The following is a 23,029-nucleotide window of genomic DNA, read 5'->3' as shown; positions in this document are numbered from 1 at the left end:
GCTTGCTGGCCTAGCAACAGGCCTGTGCAGGTGAGGCACGCCCAGCCCTGCATGCCAAGACACACCTATCCACCTTGCCTGACACACTTAGCATGCCTCCCGAGACTGACATCATTATCCCGCATGGTGTTCAAAATGGCCCGAGAGGAAGGCTGGGTGGGGGAGAAGGCGGCAAGTGCCAGAGAGGTCACTGTGCAGGTGAAGTGCTGAGACCTGGAGAGTGAAGGGGCTGCAGACACAACCAGGCCCAGGTTTCCTGTGCCACCCACCCCCCTACAGCGCTGCCCCCAACTGCCCCCCGTCCCGGCCTCTGGAAGGCCCCCATGGCCCCCTACCCCACCACTGCAAACTAACTCGCCATCAAACAGGAAGAAGAAGCAGGACACTCTCGGCTTCTCCAGGGACAGATGGTGTTCCTGCCACCTCCGAACCTGGCACCGTTCCCGAGGACATCCCAGGAGGGATGTGACCTGAGCACACACCAACACTGTGCCCACCACAATTAGGGCAACCACTGAAAGCAGCCTGAGAAGTGGAAGAACGGCAGAGTCCGTGCAGCCCTGGGGTGCAGGGAGGGGGCCAGACAGCCTCTCTCACAGCTACTCAAGCCTGTTATCGCGAGGGCAGCTACGGCTAGCACATAAAGCAATGAGCATGGCTGTGTTACGATAAAACTTTCCAAAACCAGGATTTGGCCATAGTTTACTGGTTCCTGATGTAACATGTCTCCTCAGCCCAGCGAGGTGGAGCGATTTGCCCCAGAACACACAGCGGCCATAGCTACCGTCTCCTGACTCCCGGTGCTGAGAGAGGGGTCACCAAGCCTCATGGGACACTCAGAGCTGGCTGTTGCTACTCAGAACTCCAGCCCATCAGCCAGAGAAGAGCCAGCTCCACAGACTATCAATAACAGTAGAAACAGCAAAGAACTACATGAGGAAAGTAGAATTTGGAGAATGTAAGTATCTTGTCTGGGCCACACAGTAGCAGGTGACAGAACTGGCCTAAGAACCCCGGTGGTCTGGCCCACAGCCTGCTCTTGGGCCCTGCACATGCGGCCAGCTGAAAATCAGGGGGATTGAGAATTTCAGTGTGTCTTTAGCCTTGGGGGGCCGGCTCCACAGCCTGGGGTAACTCGAATTGACAGAAAGGGACCCTCAGATAGGAACTCACACCCACAGAAATGGCAGCTGAGACCCAAGGCCAGAGCCTACCTTCTGGCCCATCCTTCAACTCCCGGGGTCACTCTCTGAAAATTCCACCTGGACACCTCCAGGCTCAAAGCTTCACCCTGGTGCCCGCAGCGCCCAGCACCCTTCTGTCCCACCCAGAGATGGCAAGAGGATCCATCTGCTCCCTGGGTGCCCCAAGCTCCTTGCCGATCTGTACTCACAGCGCCTGGCACACAGTGAATCCTCAGTAAGTGTCTGTCTCACAAACTAGTAGATGCATGACCTTTACCCTCTGCTCCCTCTCTCCCTCCACCGCAGAGGTACACAGTGACTAAGACCTAAGAGGCACACGTTTGCTCTTCTCCTTCCCTTGAATTCCTGCTGACCCCCAAAAGTTCAAGCTAAAATGCCCGAGGGTGAGCCCTGAAGCCTGTGGTCCTCCCCACCTGCCGCGTCCTCTGATTCATTCCCCAGCCTGCTCTGTGTCCCCGAAGGTCAGCTTTTACTGACAGCAACCCCCAGACCCCCGGGCTCAGGGCTCCAGAGGGCCTTGGCCCTTGGTAGCTGGCTGGTAGGCAGGACTGACAGAGGATGGAGGTAGGTGGGGAGAGAGGGTATAAGTTCCAAGGCCTCATCCTCCACCCAAGACACCAGCTCCAGGGGCGGGCCCTCTCCTCCAGCTCCTCCTGATTTCTTCAGGCCTGGAGTGCGGACGGCTCCTGCCTCCTACTCGGGAGCATCCGGGGAGGTGCTTCACCATCCCTCGTTGGTTTGCCCAGACCATCTAAATAGTCCATTAAACCCTCTTCAGTTGCCCCATTGGAATGAGCTATCTGTTTTCTGCCAATATCTGACCCATACAGTGGGTAAGCAGCTCACATTATTGGATCAGCACCCCATCCTATTAAAAAAAAAAAAAGTACACATACCACGTCTACCATCAGTAAAATCTAAGTAAGGCCACCCACACCACCCAATCCCAGAGTCAGGACGGAGCCAGGCCTGGGACCACAGAGACGGACTCCCGTCTGCCCCATTTACCATGAGTCAAGGCCATGTCCCCACTAACTCCTTTTGACCCAAACGCAGTGTCAGGAGCCTGAGTGCAGTTTGCACAGGACATCGAAGGGATGGTATGTTAGAAAGTTGGAGATACCAGAAAACCTGAGACGGCTTTAGGATAGCCACATTCATAAAGCATCAGCCTCAGGAGCCCCGTCCTCACATCCATCAGATCCTCAGCTGCAGAGCAGCTTACAAAGGAGCTCTCAGAGGACTCAGCCTCTGAACTTGAAGACAGGCCCACTCATCCAGGGAGAAGCACCCGCAGTGGTTCCCACCACGTTTGCAGTTAACAGCCCTGTGAGTTTAGGTGGCCAACTAGCCTGGGGGCTTTGCTCAGGGGCTCCCAGCCTGTGGATTTCAGACCCAGCCCTCCTGGCCCTGCCATCACTTTCTTCTCCTTCCTCTTTCTTGGTTGGCTGACCTTTCCTGACCTCCCAGGACTAAATCAGGGCACAGACTCACTCAATCTCTGCTCCTCATGAGCCCACAGCAGGGGGGACCTTTGGGAAGATATTTGATTTTCTGAGTCCAACTTCATACCTGTTCAAAACCAACCTCGAAAGCCAAAACAGTCCATTTCCCCCAAGTTTTCAGACTCAGATTTTGTACTGAAAACACCCACTTTCCCTATCTGTTCCCATTTTCCTCTTCTCCCTACCTTAGAACAACATACAACGTGTGAGCTCCCTGTCTTTCACTTACTGGAAGGGTGACCAGGGACAGGCTGCTCAACCTTTCTGGGACTCTGTTCTCTCGTCTGTAAAACAGGAATGAGAACACCCACCTGCCCAGCCTGGATCAAGTGACAGGAGACGAGAAAGTTCCTTCTGATTCCTTCTTGCTAGCTCCACCGCCAGTTTATCAGCGGCCCCACAGCTGCCTGCTGGCATCTGCCTCCCTCTGCCCCCTCTCCTGCTGCTTTGCACACTCTCTCCTGCAGTTTTCTCCTCTCTGCCAATCCTGGAGCAGCTAGACCCAGAGGCAATGGGGACTGGGAAGGGCAGGAGATGTGGGGCCAGGAGGGTGCTTCATGCAGAACATTCCAGGTGCCCCAACCCATTCCAAGAGGCTGTTGGAGGCCGAGAGCAGCTGGGCTGGAGGCTTAGTGACTTGGCCCCACCAGGCTGGGGGCACTGTCAGCTCCTGACCCACATCAGCAAGTGCATTTTCTGCCTCGCAGAAAAGGTTCTTTTCCTGGAGAGAAACGGCCTGGCTGCTCCGAGTGAAATGAAGGCACGCAGATGGAGACAGGAAAGAAGTAAAACTTCTGAGGCCCAAACCAGGGACTCAAAAGCTGGAATTCCAAACTCTGAGACTGGGCCACACGGCCCTCCTCTGAGTTCCCATCATACCCTGGTCCTCCCGCAGCTCGGCAGTTCCACCTTGTGCTGAAATATCATCCTGACCAGGCTATCTCACTCACCTTTATGTCCTCAATGCCTAGCACAGGACCTGGCACAGAGTAGGGGCTCCACAAATCTGCGCTGCACAGCACTACCTTAATATACCCAGATGGCACAGTGCAACCATCACCGAGAATTTCAGAGCAGGAGGGACCCCCAGAGGGGCCATTTCTAATCTGCAGCGTTCCTTTGTGCCAAATCCACCCACCTAATCATCGGAACAGACAGAACCTCAGCCGAATGTTCCCTGTTCCCATTCCTCTAGGAAAGAAGGTTCAGCCATTTCTTTCCCTATTTTCCCACTGGAAGATCCTTGATGTTGACCTCATACCTTTACTGCTATGGGCTTTCTTCCTCTGCTTCTTTCATGGAGAATGGTACCCTGTACCCACACCCAGTAAAGACTGTTCATGTTTAGAGGTCATACCCCGTGCAATCAATGTAAAGCAGCGTACACTCTCAGCTGTGCCCCCGATCGGCTGTCTGGGCCTGGACAAGTCATTTAACATCCTTACACGTCACCGCCTCATCAGCAAACTGGGGCTCCTACCACCTTCCCCTCGGCGCTTCTGTGATTATTTAAATAAGACGATTGTGACAATGACCACAAGGCCGCATCCTGCCTGCTGACCGTCACTCTGTACCACACTGCCCCTTGCTCCAGCATCCAGCTCCTCCTTGCTCTCACTGCACTGACCTTGCAATTCATGGGGGGCGGAAATGCTATTCCTCCTACCCCAGGGCCTTTGCAAGTGCCCTTTACTTCTACTGGAAAGCTCTTCGCCCATCCTAGTGTCACCGAGTTAATGTCACTCACCCTCGCATCTTACCGCTTCAGCCAGGGTCTCATAAAAACTGTATCTCTTCACTTTGGAGCACTTATCTCAATAATTCTCGGTGATAATTTAATTCTGCCACCGGTCATGCATTTGTTCCATGAGATTAGGAACCATAGTACTGCTTATTATTATATCCCCAGAGTGCCTGGCACATAGTAGGCACACAAAATATTTATTGAATCAATGAAAAACAGAATGAATAGATGTAAAGCATTTAGCATGGCACCTTGAACAGAGCACTTCCCTAAAGTCTTTTTCCCCCTTGCTGAATAAGCCTACTGGTTATTTTTTCCTTATGGGCATCTTTTTCTGAATTCACACTTATCAGCAGGGCAATCAAGCAGCGCTTCAGAGGGTTAGCAAAGAATACGCTTTAGTCTGACCCAGAAGGTGATGCATGAGTCAGGAAACATGGAACCAGCCGGCCACAGCCTTGGCCCGTCCCCACTCCAGGTCAAGACAACAATTCCGATGCCCACGCTGGAATCCCAGGGCACGGCGCCTGGAGGCAGGAGGAGGGTTTTGAAGTGGCCACTTGATTAGGAAACAGACCAGTAAGTCCAGTCTAGCCCTGTTGCCTCTTAACGGTGACCTTGGGCAGATGCCTACACCCGCCTCACAGCACGGACCTCAGGTCCACATTCCTGAAAACGATGGCTGCAGTAGAGTGGACCCCTAAGAACCTTCCCCTGCAGACTCCGTGGCTCCAGGAGAGATGAAGGAGAGTCAGAGGGCTCAGCGCCTATAGGCTGAGATTCACTCACCAGGCGCAAGGGCCAGGTGTCAGTCCCATTCTGCTGAAGTGTCATCCCCAAGTGAGGAACACACAGACAGGGCCTGTCACCCTCAGACCTTCCCATTGGAGACTGAATAGGTCTCACCAGTCTGCGGAGGTCAGCAACCACAAGGAGAGCCGAGAGCCTCCTAGGTGGGCCGACTCCTGGAACACAGCACATGAATACTGGCTCTGGGCCCTAGCTGATTCTAGACCCCTGGCAAGAACCAGCAGCCCACCTCCAGCCCAGGGAAAGGTCCTCCCCCTGGGTGTGAGGCTGGCCAGGGGTGAGAGCCCACTGTAGTTCATCCCATTCTGGGATCTATTCTGGGGGCTGCCTTGTTCTGTAACCCCCAGGCAGTCTGGCATTGTTGCTAGAACTCTGGCTGACTAGCAGTGGGCAAAGCTTTATGGAAAACTCCAGCCATCTTACATGGGTGATGGCAGATTCAGAGGGGTACAATCCATGCCCACTTTGGGGATAGAAAATCAAGGTAGTGAGTGCAAAGGATGTGGGAAATAAGAATCCAGAAGGAGGAATTCCTTAGTGGTCCAGTGGTTAAGACTCTGCACTCTCACTGCTGAGGGCCCGGGTTCAATCCCTGGTCTGGGAACTAAGATCCCACAAGCCAAGACGCAGCCAAAACAACAACAACAACAAAAACCTGGACAGAGTCTTTAAAGAAACCAGGCCACACGGACCCAGGGCCCAGGTGGGAAGTCAGAACATCTAACACATCCAAGCTGGAAGGTGCTCAACACCCACCTCGTCCAACCCCCATCCCCCGCTTCCCTCAGGGTAGAGATGGGGACACGGAAGCCCAGGCCACCCAGGCTAGCATCTCCCTCATTTCACCTGCTGCTCTGAGTCATCCTTTGAATTCTGTCCCTAATAAACTAGTTGAAGGCCTTGAACCAGATTACATCCCCTCTCTGCTTCCCATGTGCAAGGCTGAGTTCATTTAAATCGGGGGTTAAGCCAGGACACAGACGTGCTAACCAGATACTGTCACAACTGTGCATGGCTGTCCCGAGGCATCTGTGTGGCAGGGGGGCGGGGGGGATCCATAGCTTCTTCAAAATCCCCCCCAAAACATCCAAGATCCTAGAAAGACAGACATCCTACCGTCTGTGCTGATAGGAAACCAGGCAAGGGCTTCCAGAAGGCAGCTTGTGTCTCCAAGACAGTGGCTCTGAACCGGGAGCATTTATCCCCCCTGGGGTCATTTGTCATGTTGCAGACATTTTGATTGTCATGACGGGTGAGTGCTCCCCACATGTGTGACAGTAGGTAGAGACCAAGGATGGTGCTAAACACCCGACAGGGCTCAGAACAGTCCCCACAACTAAGAACTGTGCGGCCCAAACGTCGGTAGTGCTGAGGCTGAGAAATCGTGCTCTGAGCTGTACATGTGGGGCACACCCAAGAAATGGGATAGGAGCCCCCGACATCTGAAGGGGCTGCTGCACCCCAGGCAGGTGGGCGGGAATGCCTCCCAGGGAGGAGCATTTTGTCAGCAACGTGGCACCACACTAGTGCCTGGACCCTTGGCCACGCCTGGACCCGTGCCCTGGGGCTATGGGCACCTCAGTCAGTATCCAGAATGACAGCTCATCACCAGAGTGACAGCTCGTCACCCCCCTGATCACCCATCAGGGGGTGGGGATTCGCGGGGGCGGCGCGGCCTATGCACCCGGTCACATGAGCCCTGATCAGAGAAGAGAGCTGCCCACCGCCCCCCCAAGCCAGGAGGAACAAATGGAGTGAACAGCCACTCCTGGACACGGAGAGCAGGAAGCAGTCACACAGCAACACCTCACTTACCTTCAGAAAGCTCTGTCAGCACCTTCCTCTCATCCTCCTCTGAGGGAAGATGGGAAGAGAGGTGAGGAGGAAGCAGAGGCAGAAAAGAGAGGCAGGGGATGAAGGGAGAGGAAGAGCGAAAAGGAGAGAGAGAAGCATTAACAGGGATTATTTCCTGAGAGAGAGAGATTTTGTTGAGAAAAGGGGTGAGGCTGAGGCAGAGGCAGGCCCTCCAGGGCTCACAGGTAAGACAGGACCTCACTCTCGGGAACAGAGGCCCGTGTCCCTCTTACAGCCCCCGCGTCTCAAGCAAGAGTGTGCTGGCCTGGTGACAGGCAGCCCCCCCACCCGCTGACTCCGTGTCGCTGGCCATGCAGACACGTCCTGAGTGGGAGGCTGTGCCCGGCCGTGTGTCTGCGTGGCTCACACCTGTCATGCCACTGCCCACCTACCTGGCTGGATCAGTCTTCTGGGGACTAAAGAAAAGAAGCAAAGTTGGTCCCCAGAGCCCCAGTCCAGCCCACACCAGAGTCTAGAGAGCAAGTTTCTGGGCTCAGTCTGTTGGAAATGGTCACTAAGGGCCCAGGGTCTCTGCTTTCCCTTTCCCAACAAGAGGAGCTGGGGAATGTGACAAGGTATGAACCTGGAGTGTGTGCATGCATGTCTGCATGTGTGTGTGTGCATGTCTGCATGTGTGTGTGCATGTCTGCATCTGTGTGTGCATGTCTGTGTGTGTGTGCATGTCTGCATCTGTGTGTGCATGCATGTATGTGTGTGTCTGTGTGCTCATGGGCACACAAGTACATGGACTCTGGGGTATGGGAGCCAGGCTTCTGGCAGAAAGTTAACCACCTCCAGGGAAACAGGGCATGCCTCCAATCCGCCGACATCAGAGGATGCTGGGAGTGGTGCTGACCCCACAAGGCAAGGGCAGGAAGGCTCCATCCCCCTCAACCCCTGAACAGAGAGCCCCACCCAGGCCTGACCTCAGCATGGACACAGAACCAGGCTGCCACCTTATTTCCAGAAGAATCCCGAGAACCCACCAGGCCTGGGCCCTGCCCAGGACCACAGGCATCCTCCAGCTCCCCACCCCTCCCTCTGGCCTCCCCAGCGGCCTCCCTTCCCGCCAGAGTCACTTACCGCCAGTGGGGTGCAGCAGGATGTCAGCTGGGTTGTGGGGCTTCAGGCCCAGAGCAGACAAGGGTGTCTTGGCCAGACCTGGAGGGGAACGCACTGCACCAGGAATAAGAGGGGAGAGCTGGGAGTGAGTGAGGGCCGAGGTGTGGGGAGAGGACACCTCCTGAGTGAGGGCATGTCGGGGAGCAGGGTTGGGGGGGCAGCAGGAAGCGAAGCAGAGGAATCAGCCCCACCCTGGTGGTGCCGGAGAGGCTCCACTCCCCGCTCCCGTCTCCTGTGTTTCTCCATAGGATGAAGGGTAAAAGGAGTCAGGAAACAGCCTCACCCCTCACCCTCCAGAAAGTCATTTCTATCCCTAGACCGTGAGTTTCTTCCACATGGTCCCTCCACACTGCGCAGTTATAACACACATGCTGGTTTCTCGGGCGCCCTCTGACTTGCTCTAAATCACTGTCTCTCTAACCTCTCCTCTCACACTCCCCACCCCACCCCCAAACACACACACACACACACAGATGGACTTAAAGAAAGTGGAGTATCAAGATGGACAACCTGTAAAGGACAGAGGAGGAGAAGAGACCACCAGCAAAACCAACCCTGAGTCCCCAGGCCAGTCTTCAGCCACAGGTCTTTGACCTCCAGAAGAACAGGCCCTTTGCAAGCCCCAGGAAGAGAGAATTTCTCAGCTGGGAGCTCTCTTACTTCCCCCAAACCTCAGTGTTCTGGAAGAGGAAAAAGCCCCATCTCTAAAATACGTGGGCAAGAGCATGACCACCCTGCACAAACCCAGGTCACCTCCCAAGCCACCTGTCTGGGTTGGAAGTGTCATATAATACACAAGGTCAAAAAGGGCAGTCAGGCTTTCTCCCATCAGCCAAGGACGTGGCTGGACTCCAAGCTGAGCTGCAAGGTTGTTGCTCTGCCCAGTCACAAGATTTCTCAGTGGCAGCTGTCACGTCTCCTAACCCACCTCCAAGGAGAAGTAAAGAAATGAGCTCCATGTCTCCTGTCGCAGCTCTCAGGACCCTGCAGAGCCCACAGCCGTGGAGGACAGGCAGTCACACAGGGCCGCCAAAAGCCTAAGGCTGCCTGCCCCACCCCAGTGGCCTCAACAGATGAGCCGTGACCCTTGGGTGCCCAGGACCCACACAGCAGCTCCAAGACCCTCCCTGGCATCTCCTCCCTTTCCCCAAAAGACAGTGAGACCTACAGGAAACTAAACTCCCAAAATATAATCTTCCAATGAAAGCAATTTAAATAGTTTATTTGTGATCCCCTGGAGGAGCGCATGGCCACTCACTCCAATATTCTTGCCTGGAGAATCCCCATGAACAGAGGAGCCTGGTGGGCTACATTCCATGGGGTCACAAAGTCGGACATGACTGAGAGACTAGACACACACACACACATTTGTGCACATGCTGGTGTATCCACAGATGTCCGTGGGAACAGAGAGGCACCACAGGAGTCCAGATGGTTGGCCCAGCCCTACACTCTACCCTCACTCTGTCCTGAGATGCCCAGCGGACAGATATAGCAGAGGGGACAAGTGTGTACAAACACACACATCCAGGCAGGGGGTAGGTCTAGGCCTCCATGCTTCTGTGTGTCCCTCTTTCTCTCGTTACACACATACACACACACACACATCTTACAATAGGCGCTTATCAAGCACTTAGTAATGCTGGTCAGACAAATGACTTTGAATGTAATTAATTATGGAAGAATGAGCCCAGTCTCAGAGACCACTGTCCGTGGAATGACCAGGAAGACTCTGGGCCCATAAGTCTGCCTAGTGGGTGCAGCAGAAGTGCAGGTGAACGAGGTGAAGGGGACGAGGAGACAGAGGTGGTGGGAGGTTCCTCTGGGCTTCCCTCAGCACCTCCAGCTCTCTCATCACTCCTGCCCTCAGTCCCCAGGCATCCAGCCCTTCTGCTGAGGCAGACATGTGGGTGGCCCTGAAGCCAGGCAAGGCTTGGCTTCCCCAGAGAAGAATTCCTTGCATTTCTCCGCCTCTGTTTTCTCTCCCAACCCTGTGCATGGAGGAAACTTCGAACTTATTCTCTCCTCCCCAGGCACCCGGGTCTGACCCAGGGGAGGGAGAGAAGAATGGGAAGAGAAACATGTGGTAGAACCAACTCTAGCCCAGCCCAGATGGCTTCATCCCAGACAGGGTGATGGCCAGGATCCTGGCTGTTTGGACCCACAGGAAATTGGAGCAAGTGTGAAGGTGGTGGGGCGGGGAGCTTCCCAGATGGCTCGGTGGTAATAGAATCCACCTGCCAACACAGGAGACACAGGTTCGATCCCTGGGTCGGGAAAACACCCTGGAGGAGGAAATGGCAACCCACTCCAGTATTCTTGCCTAGAGAATCCCATGGACACAGGAGTGCGGCGGGCAACAGTCCCGGAGGTCACAAAGAGTCAGATACGACTGAGCATACACACACGCATGCACGTGCAGGTTGGGGAGTTAAGACCAGGGAGAGAGATTTCAGGAGTCTGAAGCCTTTTATAAGGCTAGAGAGCTGTCTTGAACAGACTGCCCTGGGCTTTCACTGTCCAATACGGTAGTCGAACCACACGGGGCTATGGTGCACCTGCTGTGTGTCCAGTCTGAACTGAGGCGCCATATGAGTGTAAAAGCACACAGTGGTTTTCAGACTTGTATGAAACAAGAATGAAAAATATATCTTTATATTGATCACATGCTGAAATCATACTTTAGATCCCTAGGGTTGCTGCTGCTGCTGCTGCTAAGTCACTTCAGTCGTGTCCGACTCTGTGTGACCCCACAGACGGAAGCCCACCAGGCTCCCCCGTCCCTGGGATTCTCCAGGCAAGAACACTGGAGTGGGTTGCCATTTCCTTCTCCAATGTGTGAAAGTGAAAAGTGAAGTCGCTCAGTCGTGTCCGACCCTTAGCGACTCCACGGACTGCAGCCTACCAGGCTCCTCCATCCATGGAATTTTCCAAGCAAGAGTACTGGAGTGGCTTGCCATTGCCTTCTCCGGATCCCTAGGGTTAAATAACAGCAAATTTTAATTTTTTTTGGCCACACTGCAAGGTTTGTGGGAATCTTAGTTCTCGGATCAGGGATTGAACCTACTCCCTCGGTAGTGAAATCACAGATTCCTAAACACTGGACCAGCAAGAAATCCCCTAAATAATACCTATTATTAGAATGAATTTCACCAACTTCTTTTTAGATTTCTTAAAAAGATTGTAGGATAATATTCTCATTAATCGCTTTATTTCTACTTACCTATAGAAATGATAATACTTTGTGGATATTTTGAGTTAAATTAAAAAATCATTACAATTAGTTTCTCCAATTTCCTGTATATTCCTTAATGGAGCTATTAGAAAAGTTTCTAGTGCAAACAGTTCATGTTATTTTTCTGCTGGACAGTCCACTCACAAATGTAGCTTCCTGTGTGTCCAAGATGGGCTTCCCAGGTGGCTCTAGTGGTAAAGAACCTGCCTGCCAATGCAGGAGATGTAAGAGACATGGGTTAGATCCCTGGGTCAGGAAGATCCCCTGGAGGAGGGCATGCAATCCACTGCAGTATTCTTGCCTAGAGAATCCCATGGACAGAGGAGCCTGGCGGGCTACCGGCCATGGAGTTGCACAGAGTCGGACACGCCTGAAGTGACTGAGCACATGGTACGTGTCCACGATGGTGGCCAACATAATTCTGTTGACACAGAAGGCAAGCACTGGGGCCACATTCCTCCCCCCGGCAGGACAGCCAGCCATCGGAGAACACATGGCCAGATCCAACTCTCCCGTCCTCACCTTCCACCTGTCTCACCTGGACGAATGAATAGCTCGGGTGGACCCCCCAGTCTAATCCTGGAGCACCACTAGTCTCTTCACCTCTGCCAACTCAGGCCTCTTACAGGAACCCTGAGTCCTTCACCGCCTGGTATTGATCCACCCCTGCTTTCCCAGGTCTCCTCCAGCTCCTCTTCACGTCTCTTCTACCATGAAATGGAATACTTCCTCTCTCTTGGGCTCATCCAGGTTTTCCCACTGTTTGGAAATGTCTCTGCCCTTCAGGGATCTGCCCCTCTAGCGAGAGCAAGACACAGACTAGAGGCTCCTGTCTGGAGGCCAAGAGATGGCTGAGTTGGGCATATGGTCAACCTAAGGGCTCTGAGCCTTTCTTTCCTTGGTGAAAACTAGGAAGTGGAAGAGGTGCCTGGATGCAGACAGAAATGGGAGTCAGAAGCAAGAAGGTCCAAGGGTTACTTTAGGATGGGGGGTGTTTTACACATAGGATGCAAAGACTCTTAGCAACTAGCAAACCATAATATGGCAGTCCAGGGACCCCAGAGTAGGTCAGCCTGGATCCCAGGATGCAGCTGCTGCATCTTAGATGTGTGAGCACGGACAGCAGAAAAGAAGTGGAGAGAAGAGAGGTGAGGAAGGGAAGAAGTAAGATGAGCCATAGGGATAAGAAGCGGCAGATTCTGGCCCCATCCAACTCTTCCAGCACTCCCAAACCTGGGAAGCTCACACAGGCCAGAGGGGACCCAGGGAAGGAAGGCTGAGTGTGGAGTTCTTACCCCCACTGGGTGGTGGGCTGGTCGGAGAGGTTCCCTCCATCTCCTCGAAGGCCTCCTTATAGCTGTGCAGATGGGGCTGCAGAAGGAGAACAGGGAAGAAAACCATAGTTGTGAGCCTGAAGAGGAGTTTCCAGTCACCAGCCGAACCCATCACCCTTTCCAATAAACACAGAGGTCAAAGGCAGATCCTCGTCACCTGTGGCCCCAACAACTCCTTGCAGCCAGGAGAACAGAAAGTGGCTGACTGCAAGGCAATCGTCCAGCAGTACCTGCCTTGGAAATATTTCATAACAGGCCCAAAGAGAAGGGACAGAAGGCAGGAGAGAAAAGATGTCCAAACGCCATTTATGTCCAGAAGGACCCATTAACCTGGGATTTTACCAAATATGGACCACTCACATCAGCATCTTCCAGAATCAGATTCCTGGGTCCCACCCCAAGTCTAATAGGCCAGAATTTCTACAGGGGGACTTGAGAATCTACATTTTTAACAAACTCCCTGGTGATTGTTATACTCACTAAAGTTTAAGACCTACTGCCTCAAACAGCTGAACTGTCTCAAAAATACAAAAACTTTGACACTGAAATCAGATCTATCTCCTAAGTAAACCCTACATCCAGAAAGGGTTAGTCTGTAGGATCTGGCTTGGAGTCTATAGTCTGTGGTCACCTACATCACACCAGGGTCCTCACCACCCTAATAAAGGGAGCTCTCTGGAGCTCAAGAAGGAAACCTGTCTCAGTGTTCATGGAAGAAGTAGGGGAATAAAAGTTATTTAGAGAGGGAAATTGGCTCGTGATTCCACAAACCAAAGAGAAGCCCTAGGCTGAGGATGCAGGGAGGAAAAAAATATTGAGTTTACTGACAGGTCACCGTTACTGAGATGACCATCAAGTCCCTCAATAGTTCAGGTGGGCTTTGCTACCCTCTGTGGCCCCAGGACTCACCTCTTTGGGTCGCCCTCCAGGATTGAGAGCGATGGTAAGAGCCAGCTCTGGGGAGACGCACTGGACAGGTGAGCGAACCCCGGGGCTACGGGGGGATGTGGGTTCTGGTGACTGGTTCTCGTACTGCCCATCACTGGCAGCCCGCTTCCGGAGAGGTGCTGGGGGCTCTGCAGGCTGCTTCTCCCGAGCCTGCACCCCTGGGAGGAATGGCAGGGCAGAGAGGGCAATGAGCAAAATGTGGGGGAAAAGGATCAATCTGGCCTAACTCCCCTAGAGGAGGCAGTGCATCTTAGCTCAGGGGGCCAAGCTGGAGCTGGACTTGCCTCCCCTCACACCTCCTCCCCCAGCCTCCCTCTGCCCACACCCTAGTTTCTCTGCTGGGTGGGGGACTCTGCTTAGGTTGAGCTGGCCTTCAGCAGGAATCTCTACTCTACACAGGGTTGGGGCCCAGAGCACAAAGGACTGATACAAGAAACAGATGTCAACTTCTTCCAAGCCCCAGAGGCAGAGGGCCAGAGCTTCCAGGCAAAGGAGGGAAGGTGGAGGGAGGAGAGACAGTCTCCAAGGCGACTGCATCAACCAACAAGCAACACCAGACCCGTGGGGAAGGACTTGGAAAGACTGAATGACGCACCAGCTTGCAAATGGTGCTCCTGAGAAGAAACCCAAGAAATGACTAAGACCTGTCACGGTGTCCCAGCCCCAGCTGGCCCCTGGAATACTGCTGGCCTTCTCTGGGCTTCCCCAACCCTCATCCATCCAGCGCCGCTCTGAAACCTCCCACCCACTTCCTGTATGCCCACACTTTTCATGCCCCAAAGATGGCCCAGGTTTCCAGGCTGCCCCAGAGCAGCAGGCAAAGAGCCTGCAGACAAGTGCCTCCTGTGCTTTTGTGTACTTCCCTCCCATTCCCCAGGCCTTAACCTCACCCTCCTCCCTTCCCACTCCCTCTTCCCACAGCTGGGCTGCGGCACGAAACCCATTGCCTCATTGAGTTGGCTCCAGAATCCTAGAAAACTTACTCCCTTGGGGCCCAGAGGCCATGACCCAGCCTGAGGGCGGGCCCCTCATCCTCACTACCCTGAAGAAGGAAATTCCAGCCCTGCCTTCACCACCACCCAAGAGGGCAAGCGAGGTGAAGAGAGGTGCTGGGACTTATCAACGGTCTCGTGAGACCCTGGCTACACCAGCCTCAGGCCACCCCATGGCACACACGCGCGCGCACACACCAGACGGCCTCAGCAACAAGCCAGCACAGCCAAGCAGAAATCGCCTCGATCAGACTGAACTGTCATCTACCCTTCACAGGGGGGTCTGCATGGCCCCAAGAATCCCTAGCTCCCGCCTGGCACCGCCACTGAGGCCACTATGAAAAGCATGGACTGAGAAGCCTACCTCCTTGCAATGAACAACAGGCTGCCAGCTGCCAAGTCTAGGGATGGATGCACACACTCTCACACAGACACAAACACACACACACAGTCACTCCAAGATGTGTACTCAGACCAGCCCATAATTAGGAGCTTCGTCTGGAGAGCACCTGCAGATGCAGAAGGTCCCCAGTTGGGGTGGTGTCCTGAGTTTCTACTCCCAGCTCTTCATTCATCAGAGGCAACCTGCCTACCAGCTCAACCAAGAGAAAAAAGAGCCCGGGGTGAAGACCATAAACCAGACTCACAAACCACCTTATTTAAAACAAATAAGCCCCTTGCCTCGAAGGACCCTTATTTGCAGAAGAGAGAAGTAGGGGCCGCACCGTCCTAACCAGGGGCTGCTATGAGGATCAACCCAGATGGGGGACAGGGCACACCTCTGAAGGGCTGGGCAGGGCCCACTCAGGGAACCTAGGGCAACCCCAGTCTCACAGCCCTCAGAGAATGAGGGGGGTCCCCGCCCTCGCTCACACTTCCCCCACCTCCACCAAGCCCCCTTCCCCATCAAGCCTCCCTGAGAGCTTAGTCCAGAGGTTTCATTCCTGGCAAAAACATTAGAGAGAAACAAACATAGCCATTGATTTTCTAATAATAATTGTGACTAAAGAGGCTCATTCGGAAAAGGCTCCCGGGGATTTGGAACTAAGTTCAGCCCCAAGGTTAAAAGAAACGCATTAGGGCTGCACTGAGTTCCGGCTAGCCCAGCCCCGCTGCCTCCCTTGGCCAGAGCCCGTGTCTTTGCAAGGGGCGGCTGATGTCCTTGTTTGGGGATCCGATGTCTGCCCTTGAAAAACGGGTCTGCTTTCACTCAGGGCCCTGACTCTCCCAGAGGGACACAGAACATTCTCCCGGATGCACTCAGAACATGAGTTCCACGTTCATGGGCTGCAGAGGGTTGCAGTGGCCCAGAGAGGAGGCTAGATCATTGTGGGGAGGGGAAGCTTCCAGGCCGTGGAGGGTGTGAGGTCTAGTCCAAGGCAGTCAGACACTTGAGAGCAATCACACCTCTTCTTCAAGCCCCCTCTCCACCACCACCAGAGTGGGACCAGCTCTGTCCGGAGGCAGGGTGATGGACAAGCTGCCATTCCAAAGCGTAGGGTCCTGCAGAGCACAGCCTCCCTCTGCAGAAGAGGGAAGCCCCGCATTCCACTCCCACGGGGACAGACCCTCTCCCGCGGCACGCCCCCCGCAGGCCCAGTGTCCAGCCCTGGGCCTCTCACATTCTTTGAACACAGTACCCTACTGTTGTCCGCCTTGGCAGGCCCAGTTCTGCCCCCCGAGTGCCAGGAGAGCCATATTCCCTCTCTCTTGTCCCTCTCTACGGGAGGGGAGATGGGCCATGGCAGAGGGGAGAGAAGAGAGCCCCATTGTTCCGCAGCCAAGCTGGGACGTCTGGACACAAGCTGACAGCCTATGTCAGAGGGAAAGCACCCCTCCCTCATGTCCCAGCGACTGACAGATAATAAAAATAGCCCCACGCTCTCCCACCAGCCTCCTCTCCGCCCAGCACATCCCCCCACCCCCACCCCAGGACTTTCTCAGTGTCCTGGCCCCGACACCACTCTCAGGGCCTCTGTCTAGTGCCCCACTCCCTGCACACACACACACAAACACACACACGTGGGCACACGTGGGCACACACAGCCTGAGCCTGGCAGGAACAGTGGTGGGTCACCGTCATCCTCAGAACCTCCACAGTCAGCCCTTCATCAGCAGGAGACCGGGGATCAGAGGAAATTTATGAAGAAAGTGCGGGGAAGACAGGCAGCCCAGGGACTCTGCAAAGTCTTCCCAGCAAAGCTGGTGAGTCCAGCCTTCTAAGCCCAGCAGCACAAAGGAGCAGCCAGAAAGTGGCCTTTAGAATAGTAACACACTCCACAAGAAGCCATGTGTCGTCCTCCAAGGGCTGCTCACACACTCTGGGAATCACGCCTTCCCCACCTCCTGGAGGACAGCGGTCACCTCAGCCCGGGGCCTCCACCTTGGCCACCAGACCTGAAGAGCAGGGCACAGGGCACTGGAGCAGCCCCATCTCCCAGGGCCCTCACTTGCTCCCCCAGGATGGTGCTATGCTTAGGGGACGGCCGACTCCAAGGCTCCCCTAAAGTGGCCTGGACCTGAGATCAAGAATCTCCTTCATCTCACACACACACACACACACACACACACAATTCTAGAGGCTGTCACCCTAACACACATCAATACACCTGATTCATAGATACAGCACGGCTGCCCACCGCCCCGGCGTCCGTGGACAAATGTCCTTGTCCAGACTTCATCACGTGCCTCCCCTACAACCCCCGGACTGGCCGCTTCCACCCTCACAGACCCAGCTCTTCTCTCCAGCCTTCCATTTTCCAAAAGACTGGAATCCTCAGCTCCAGGTGGCAGGGCTGGGTGTCCGACTGCTTGCCTGGGGCTCCAGAAGCGAGGGGATCCGGGAGGCCACCTGCTGGGGCCAGGGCACCAGAAAGCCACACGGCAATCACACTAGCTAACAGCCCCAGGGCAAGCCATGCCAGCTCCCCTCAGGACAGGCCCACCCCTAGAACTCCCCCAAACCCCAGGCCCAGCTGGACACTGCACTCCCCACCACTGGGCCGAGAAGAAGGTGGAGGGACAGAAGAGGAGGCCGACAGGGAGCCATTCTGCTGAAGCCATCTCCCTATTGTCCATGGACTGGGAGAAGGAGGGCCCTGAAAGCACCAGATATTGCCAGAGTCAACAGCTCCCTCCAGCCCCTAAGCCTTTTCCCGGAGCTGCTTAAGGCCACGGTGTGGGGTAAACCCGTGAACACCATCTTCTCCCTGACCTGGGCTTCTGGCTTCCAAGGAGCTGGGATGGGATGAGGGGACTCCCTCCCCAGAACTAAAAGCCTAAGGGCTTAAATGTCCAGCTGGGGCGGAGGATGCCAGAGGACCACATCACTCTCAAATAGAGCAGCGTGACTCTGGATGGAAGGGCCACCATATTAGAGTACGTCAAGTCACCAAGCTAAAGGCACATGGCCTGGCTACGATCCTCCATTTGTCATGCTGGGAGAGTGAGCTCTAAGCACTTCAGACACTTGCCCGGGAGTGTCACAGAGGTGGTCACAGGCAGAGCCAGGACCACACCCGGGGCTTCTGACTCTTGGCCATGGGTCCTGGGATCAGAGATTCAGGATGAGTCAGAGGTGGGGGTGCCCTGCCCCATCAAGTGCTATACTCCAGAATGGACAGAGCAGCAGGTGCCGGGGCACCACTCTGTGTCTTGTGCCCACTGGTCCATACTGAGCACAGCCTGGCTCCTGCTGAGGCTCTGGCCAGGACAGCCCAGGTGATCTAAGAGCCAAGGCGGCTGGAGAGCTGGGCTGTCCCAAACCCTCACTGAGTGCCTTTGTTGCAAAGACCTGCATGCCCACAAGGAGCCTAAAAGTTGGTCCAGTCACCCCAGACCCTTTTCCCAGCAGGGAAGGCCAAGGCTGGAAGCATCAGGCCGTGTCCATGCAGAAAGTGGGAGCACTCGCTCATGCAGAGAGGAGGGAGGGAGAAGGGAGCGAGGACAGAGGAGGGAGGCAGAGAGAAAAGAAGCAAGAAAGAGATGGAAAGGAGAGAACGGAAGAGGGAAGGGAGGGGAGATGAGGAGGTGGAAGAAAGTGGGCACAGTTCGGAAGGGAAGAGAGAGAAGCGGGGCTAGGGTGACTCACAAAAGGAGGGGGGAGGGAGAGGAACCAACCAGAGAGCGAGGAAGATCGGAGCCGGTGGAGAGGAGGGCGCCAGGAGCCGACTCTCCGCCCAGTGCCCTGCAGCCTGGCATTGTACGCTGCCCACCCCCACCCCGGGGAGCCGGCAGAGGGGAGGCAAGCGGCATGGGGTGAGGCGGGGAACGAGGGAGGAGGGAAGAGGAGGCCACCAGGCAAGGAAGGAAACACGACCACGGCACCGGGGACAGATGGACACAGGACACACGAAGAACGCCAGGGACGAGGCATTTAACGAGACGAAAACAGAACAAAAACAAAGAAAAAAATCAACATTAGTTGGTGCTCCGAGTCTGGACGCTGGCCACACACTTGAGGGAGCTGGGCAGGGTGTCAGACGAAAAGAGAGGGTGGATCCGGGGTCTCACTTCTCCAAAGGACAGGTGGACGCTTTGCGGTCCAGCAGGACACCACTCTCCTCTCTCTTTCCTAACCACAGCGTGGAGCAGGAAGGTGCCAGCCTGGGGCCAGGAGATTTCAATCCTTTGGCTCCACATCTCATCCACCCTCATGGTCAGCCCGTCCCTGTTCCAGGCCCTCGCTCCTCTCATGGTCATCTCCCTCCCCCTGAATTCATCAGTGACCCTGCCAGCCTCAGTCCAAAGGTCATCTCCCCAAGCATCAGGGCATTCCTCGGCCCTTTATTCTTCCATCACACCCTCCTTAGTAATCCTCTTCCATGGGAGCCACTTAGGAGCCACTTCAACTCCTGCCCCAAACTGCTAGACACCGCTGAAAAGTCCTTAAGATGAGCCTGCCTGGATGCACTGTAAGGACCTGTGATGTGTTTTTCTTCAACCCAGCTGACTCCAATCCATCTCACACCCCAGGGGCTGCACAGTGGCCAGGATCACTTCTTTCTGGCTTCCAGAGAGCCATACCTTTTGAGTTTTCTCTACTTCAAAAGCTGCCCATATCAGTTTGTTTGTTTCTACTGGTTCCTCCTCATGTCTCAAAGCTCCAGAATTCAATCCTAGGACCTCCTCTCTGTCTGTGCTCACCCCCTTGGTAAGATCATGCAGTTTCTTACTTCACATGACATCACAGACTAGTATCTCCCACATTCTTAAACTCCAACCTCTCCCCCATAAACTCCTGACTCATACGTCCAACCATCTTAAACACTTCATGGGCATCTCAAATGTAACATGGCCAAAATCACACTTCTGGTATCACCTTTAAGACTGCTTTTCCCACATTCTTCTCCATCTGAAAGAACAGCAACTCTATCCTTTAGTTGCTCAAGGCAGAAACCTTGACTTTTCCTTCTCTCAGGAAGCTTTGCACTTGCTATTTCCTCTGGCACATTTCCTCCCTAACCAACAAAGTTCTTCCCTGACCATCCAACTACCCCACCACCACCCTTGACCCTTCACTGGCATTCCACTGCTTTATCTATATGGCACCTATCATCCATCTGACAAATCATATGTGTATTTGCTTATTGGTTTATTGTCCATTTCTACCTCTTAAAAAAAAATCTTTATCTTTTTTGTTTACCACCATTTCTCCAGAGCCTACTGAGGCTCACACATACCACAGACAAGGAACATATGTCGAATGAATGACAGAATAAGCCTTGATCTCGTCTCCTTTTCCCACGACAAAATATAAAAACTGAGTTCTTAATTCAAGCTCTCAAAAGTTGACACCAATATTTCACTATATGTGTATCCATTCTCTATTCTTCTTTCATGAAGAGGTACCTTACCTCCTCAGCTCAGACGTGTTCTCAATTGTATCTGACTCTTTTCAAGCCCATGGGCTGTAGCCCGCCCGGCTCCTCTGTCCACGGAATTCTCCAGGCAAGAATACTGGAGTGGGTTGCCATTTCCTATTCCAGAGGCTCTTCCTGACCCAGAGATGGAAGCCGCGTCTCTTGCATCTCCTGCATTGGCAGGCAGATTCTTTAGCAATTGAGCCACCTGGGAAACCCCTACCTTACCGCCTGGTTGAGGCTAAATCATCTACCCAGGTATGTACTCCTAAGCCCACCCCCTCCTTATCTCCAAGGAGACCTGTTCTACCAGCGTCTTTCTCACTCTCCTGTACCTTTCTCTTCTCACTCTTCCCTCCATACTCAACCTCTCTCTCCTCCACTTCTAAAAACTCTCATGGCTCCTATATTCACACAAAGAAGTTCTCAGGATCTTGCTACCCTCTTTAGCTACCACCCTCCTCCCTTTCATCACAGAACCATTCGAAAGCACAGGTGATGTACTGTCTGCACTCTCTCATCTCACTCCTCAATCCCTCAGTCTGGCTTTTGTCACCACCACTCTACTGAAAATATGCCTTTGAAAAACCCCTGAGGCCACCTAATTGGCAAGCCCAGTGACTTTTCCTGAGTCTTCCTCTTCACTATCACTCCACGGTGACATCGCTAACCTCCTGGGAACCCTTTACTACTCTGATTTCTATGATGACCCACTGCCTCAGTGCCTTCTCACTGCCCTGAACACTCGTTCTCAAGGCCCTGCATGGCTCCCATTCCCTCACAGCCATTTCATTCTAAGTTCTTTTCTCTCCATGCCCTCTGATATATAGAGATTTCATCCACGCCCAAAGCTTTAACCTTCATCTTTGTGAGGATGACCCCCAAATCTATAGCACTTTCCACTCTTTCAGGTCCAATTCCAGATGTCCGGTTGCCTTCCATACATCTCTATCTGGAGCCTCCACTGTCACCCAAATTCAACATAACTAATGCTGAGATCTTCATCTTATGCCAAACTGCTCCTCCTCCTAACTTCTGGCTTGTTAATGGAATAGTCATTCTGTTTCTATTTATGGAGCCTCAGAACTGTCTTTCATATCTCCCTCCTCTTCACTTACTCCTCCCAATCAACGTGTAAGTGTGTTGGTTCTCACCCCACCACAGCATCCCTGCCCCGTCCCTTCTTTTTCATTTCCGTGGTCAGCACCCTAATTCAGTCCCCATCACCTAGGTTAGCCAATAAGCTCCTAGCATCTCCCAGCTCAAAGTCTCTCCCCTTTTGTATCCTTCCTCCCCAGACCCACCAGATACATCTTCCTAAACTACAGCTCTGATCATGGCATCCTTTCCTAAAACACAGTAATGGCTTCCTTCACTTCCACTAGCTAAAATTCAAGCTTCTCTCTCTGGCATTTAAAACCAACCAGATGCAAGCCCCAGGCTCCTTTCTTGACTCTATTACACAGACTATCTGCTCTCAATCCACTCCATTCTTCAAACACATCCTATGCCTTCCTAGCTTCATTATAAGCCTTCCTTTTCCAATAATCTCACCCATTTCAAAATCCTATCTTCCAAGGCTCTGTTTAAAATATATACTCAACACAGAACCTCCTGTCTCTCTAGCTGATAGTGATCTTTCTTTATTCGTCATTTATACAGAACTTTTCTTCATATTTCTCTTATTACAAATAACTTCATTTTAAAGTGCTAGTTCTTTTTCCCCTTACTGATCTCTAGACTCCTTAAGGATAAGATCCACATTTGATTTCCAACATGCATTGAAATCTCTACCTTTAGAGACACCTGAGATCAGTCCAGGCACAGAATCTGGATCATATGAAAGCTTGATTGGACTCAACAACTCTGACTCTTATTTCTTTTTCGTGTCTTATTGCACTGGCTAGGATAGCCAACACAATGTTAAATGATAGCGGTGATAACAATCATCTTTATTTTATCCCTGGTGTAATGGGACTGCTTCTACTGTTTCACAAGAAATTGTGATATGTGCTTCAGGTTTCTGGTATCTATTCTTTATCAAGTTAAGAAAACTACTCTGACATTCTCTGAGAGCTAAGCTGAAATAAGACATAAGTAGTAGTTGGATCAAAGTGGCATGAACCAAGGACACAGAATTGAAGTACAGAGGACAGCCAAGGGGGAAAAGGCAGACCTGAGGGTGACAGGCCAGAAGAAACTAGATCATTTTCATGACCAAACAGAGGTTCTCCTCAGATCTGAGTTTCCTAGGTTACTCATGTTGAAGCTTATATTCCAGCTCCTTGCAGAAGAATACAGAATGAGAAGAAAGAGGTAGTGCTGAAAGTCTATCCTTTGGCTCCTAGACTGTTTCACAAATTAATCCTGCTGGTGCATCTTTGTCTGCAACAAGCACTGCAGACATCCTGAAGGGCTA

General features: G+C 53.3%; 1 protein-coding gene across 9 annotated transcripts in view; it reads right to left on the bottom strand.

The window, feature by feature from the left end:
- The window catches only part of TNS1 (tensin 1), a 244,910-nt gene that overhangs the window by 19,439 nt on the left and 202,442 nt on the right, over window positions 1-23,029 (bottom strand). For 4 of the 9 annotated variants that reach the window (XM_055397229.2, XM_088827672.1, XM_088827680.1 and 1 more), the window contains 5 exons: window positions 18,869-18,955; window positions 13,719-13,915; window positions 12,771-12,846; window positions 8,202-8,294; window positions 7,080-7,118 (listed from right to left, as the gene is read on the bottom strand). In XM_055397229.2, coding sequence (XP_055253204.2) covers window positions 7,080-7,118; window positions 8,202-8,294; window positions 12,771-12,846; window positions 13,719-13,915; window positions 18,869-18,955 — 492 coding nt within the window. Of the gene's footprint in view, window positions 1-7,079; window positions 7,119-7,510; window positions 7,535-8,201; window positions 8,295-12,770; window positions 12,847-13,718; window positions 13,916-18,868; window positions 18,956-23,029 lie in introns of all 9 variants that reach the window. The other 5 variants (XM_055397230.2, XM_055397231.2, XM_055397234.2 and 2 more) reach the window with 5 other exon arrangements.

This window comes from Moschus berezovskii, chromosome 2, assembly GCF_049115385.1.
Source record: "Moschus berezovskii isolate FMDL1 chromosome 2, NW_MosBer_1.0, whole genome shotgun sequence".
Classification (NCBI taxonomy): Eukaryota; Metazoa; Chordata; class Mammalia; order Artiodactyla; family Moschidae; genus Moschus; species Moschus berezovskii.
This window is presented reverse-complemented; position numbering and strand designations above follow the sequence as displayed.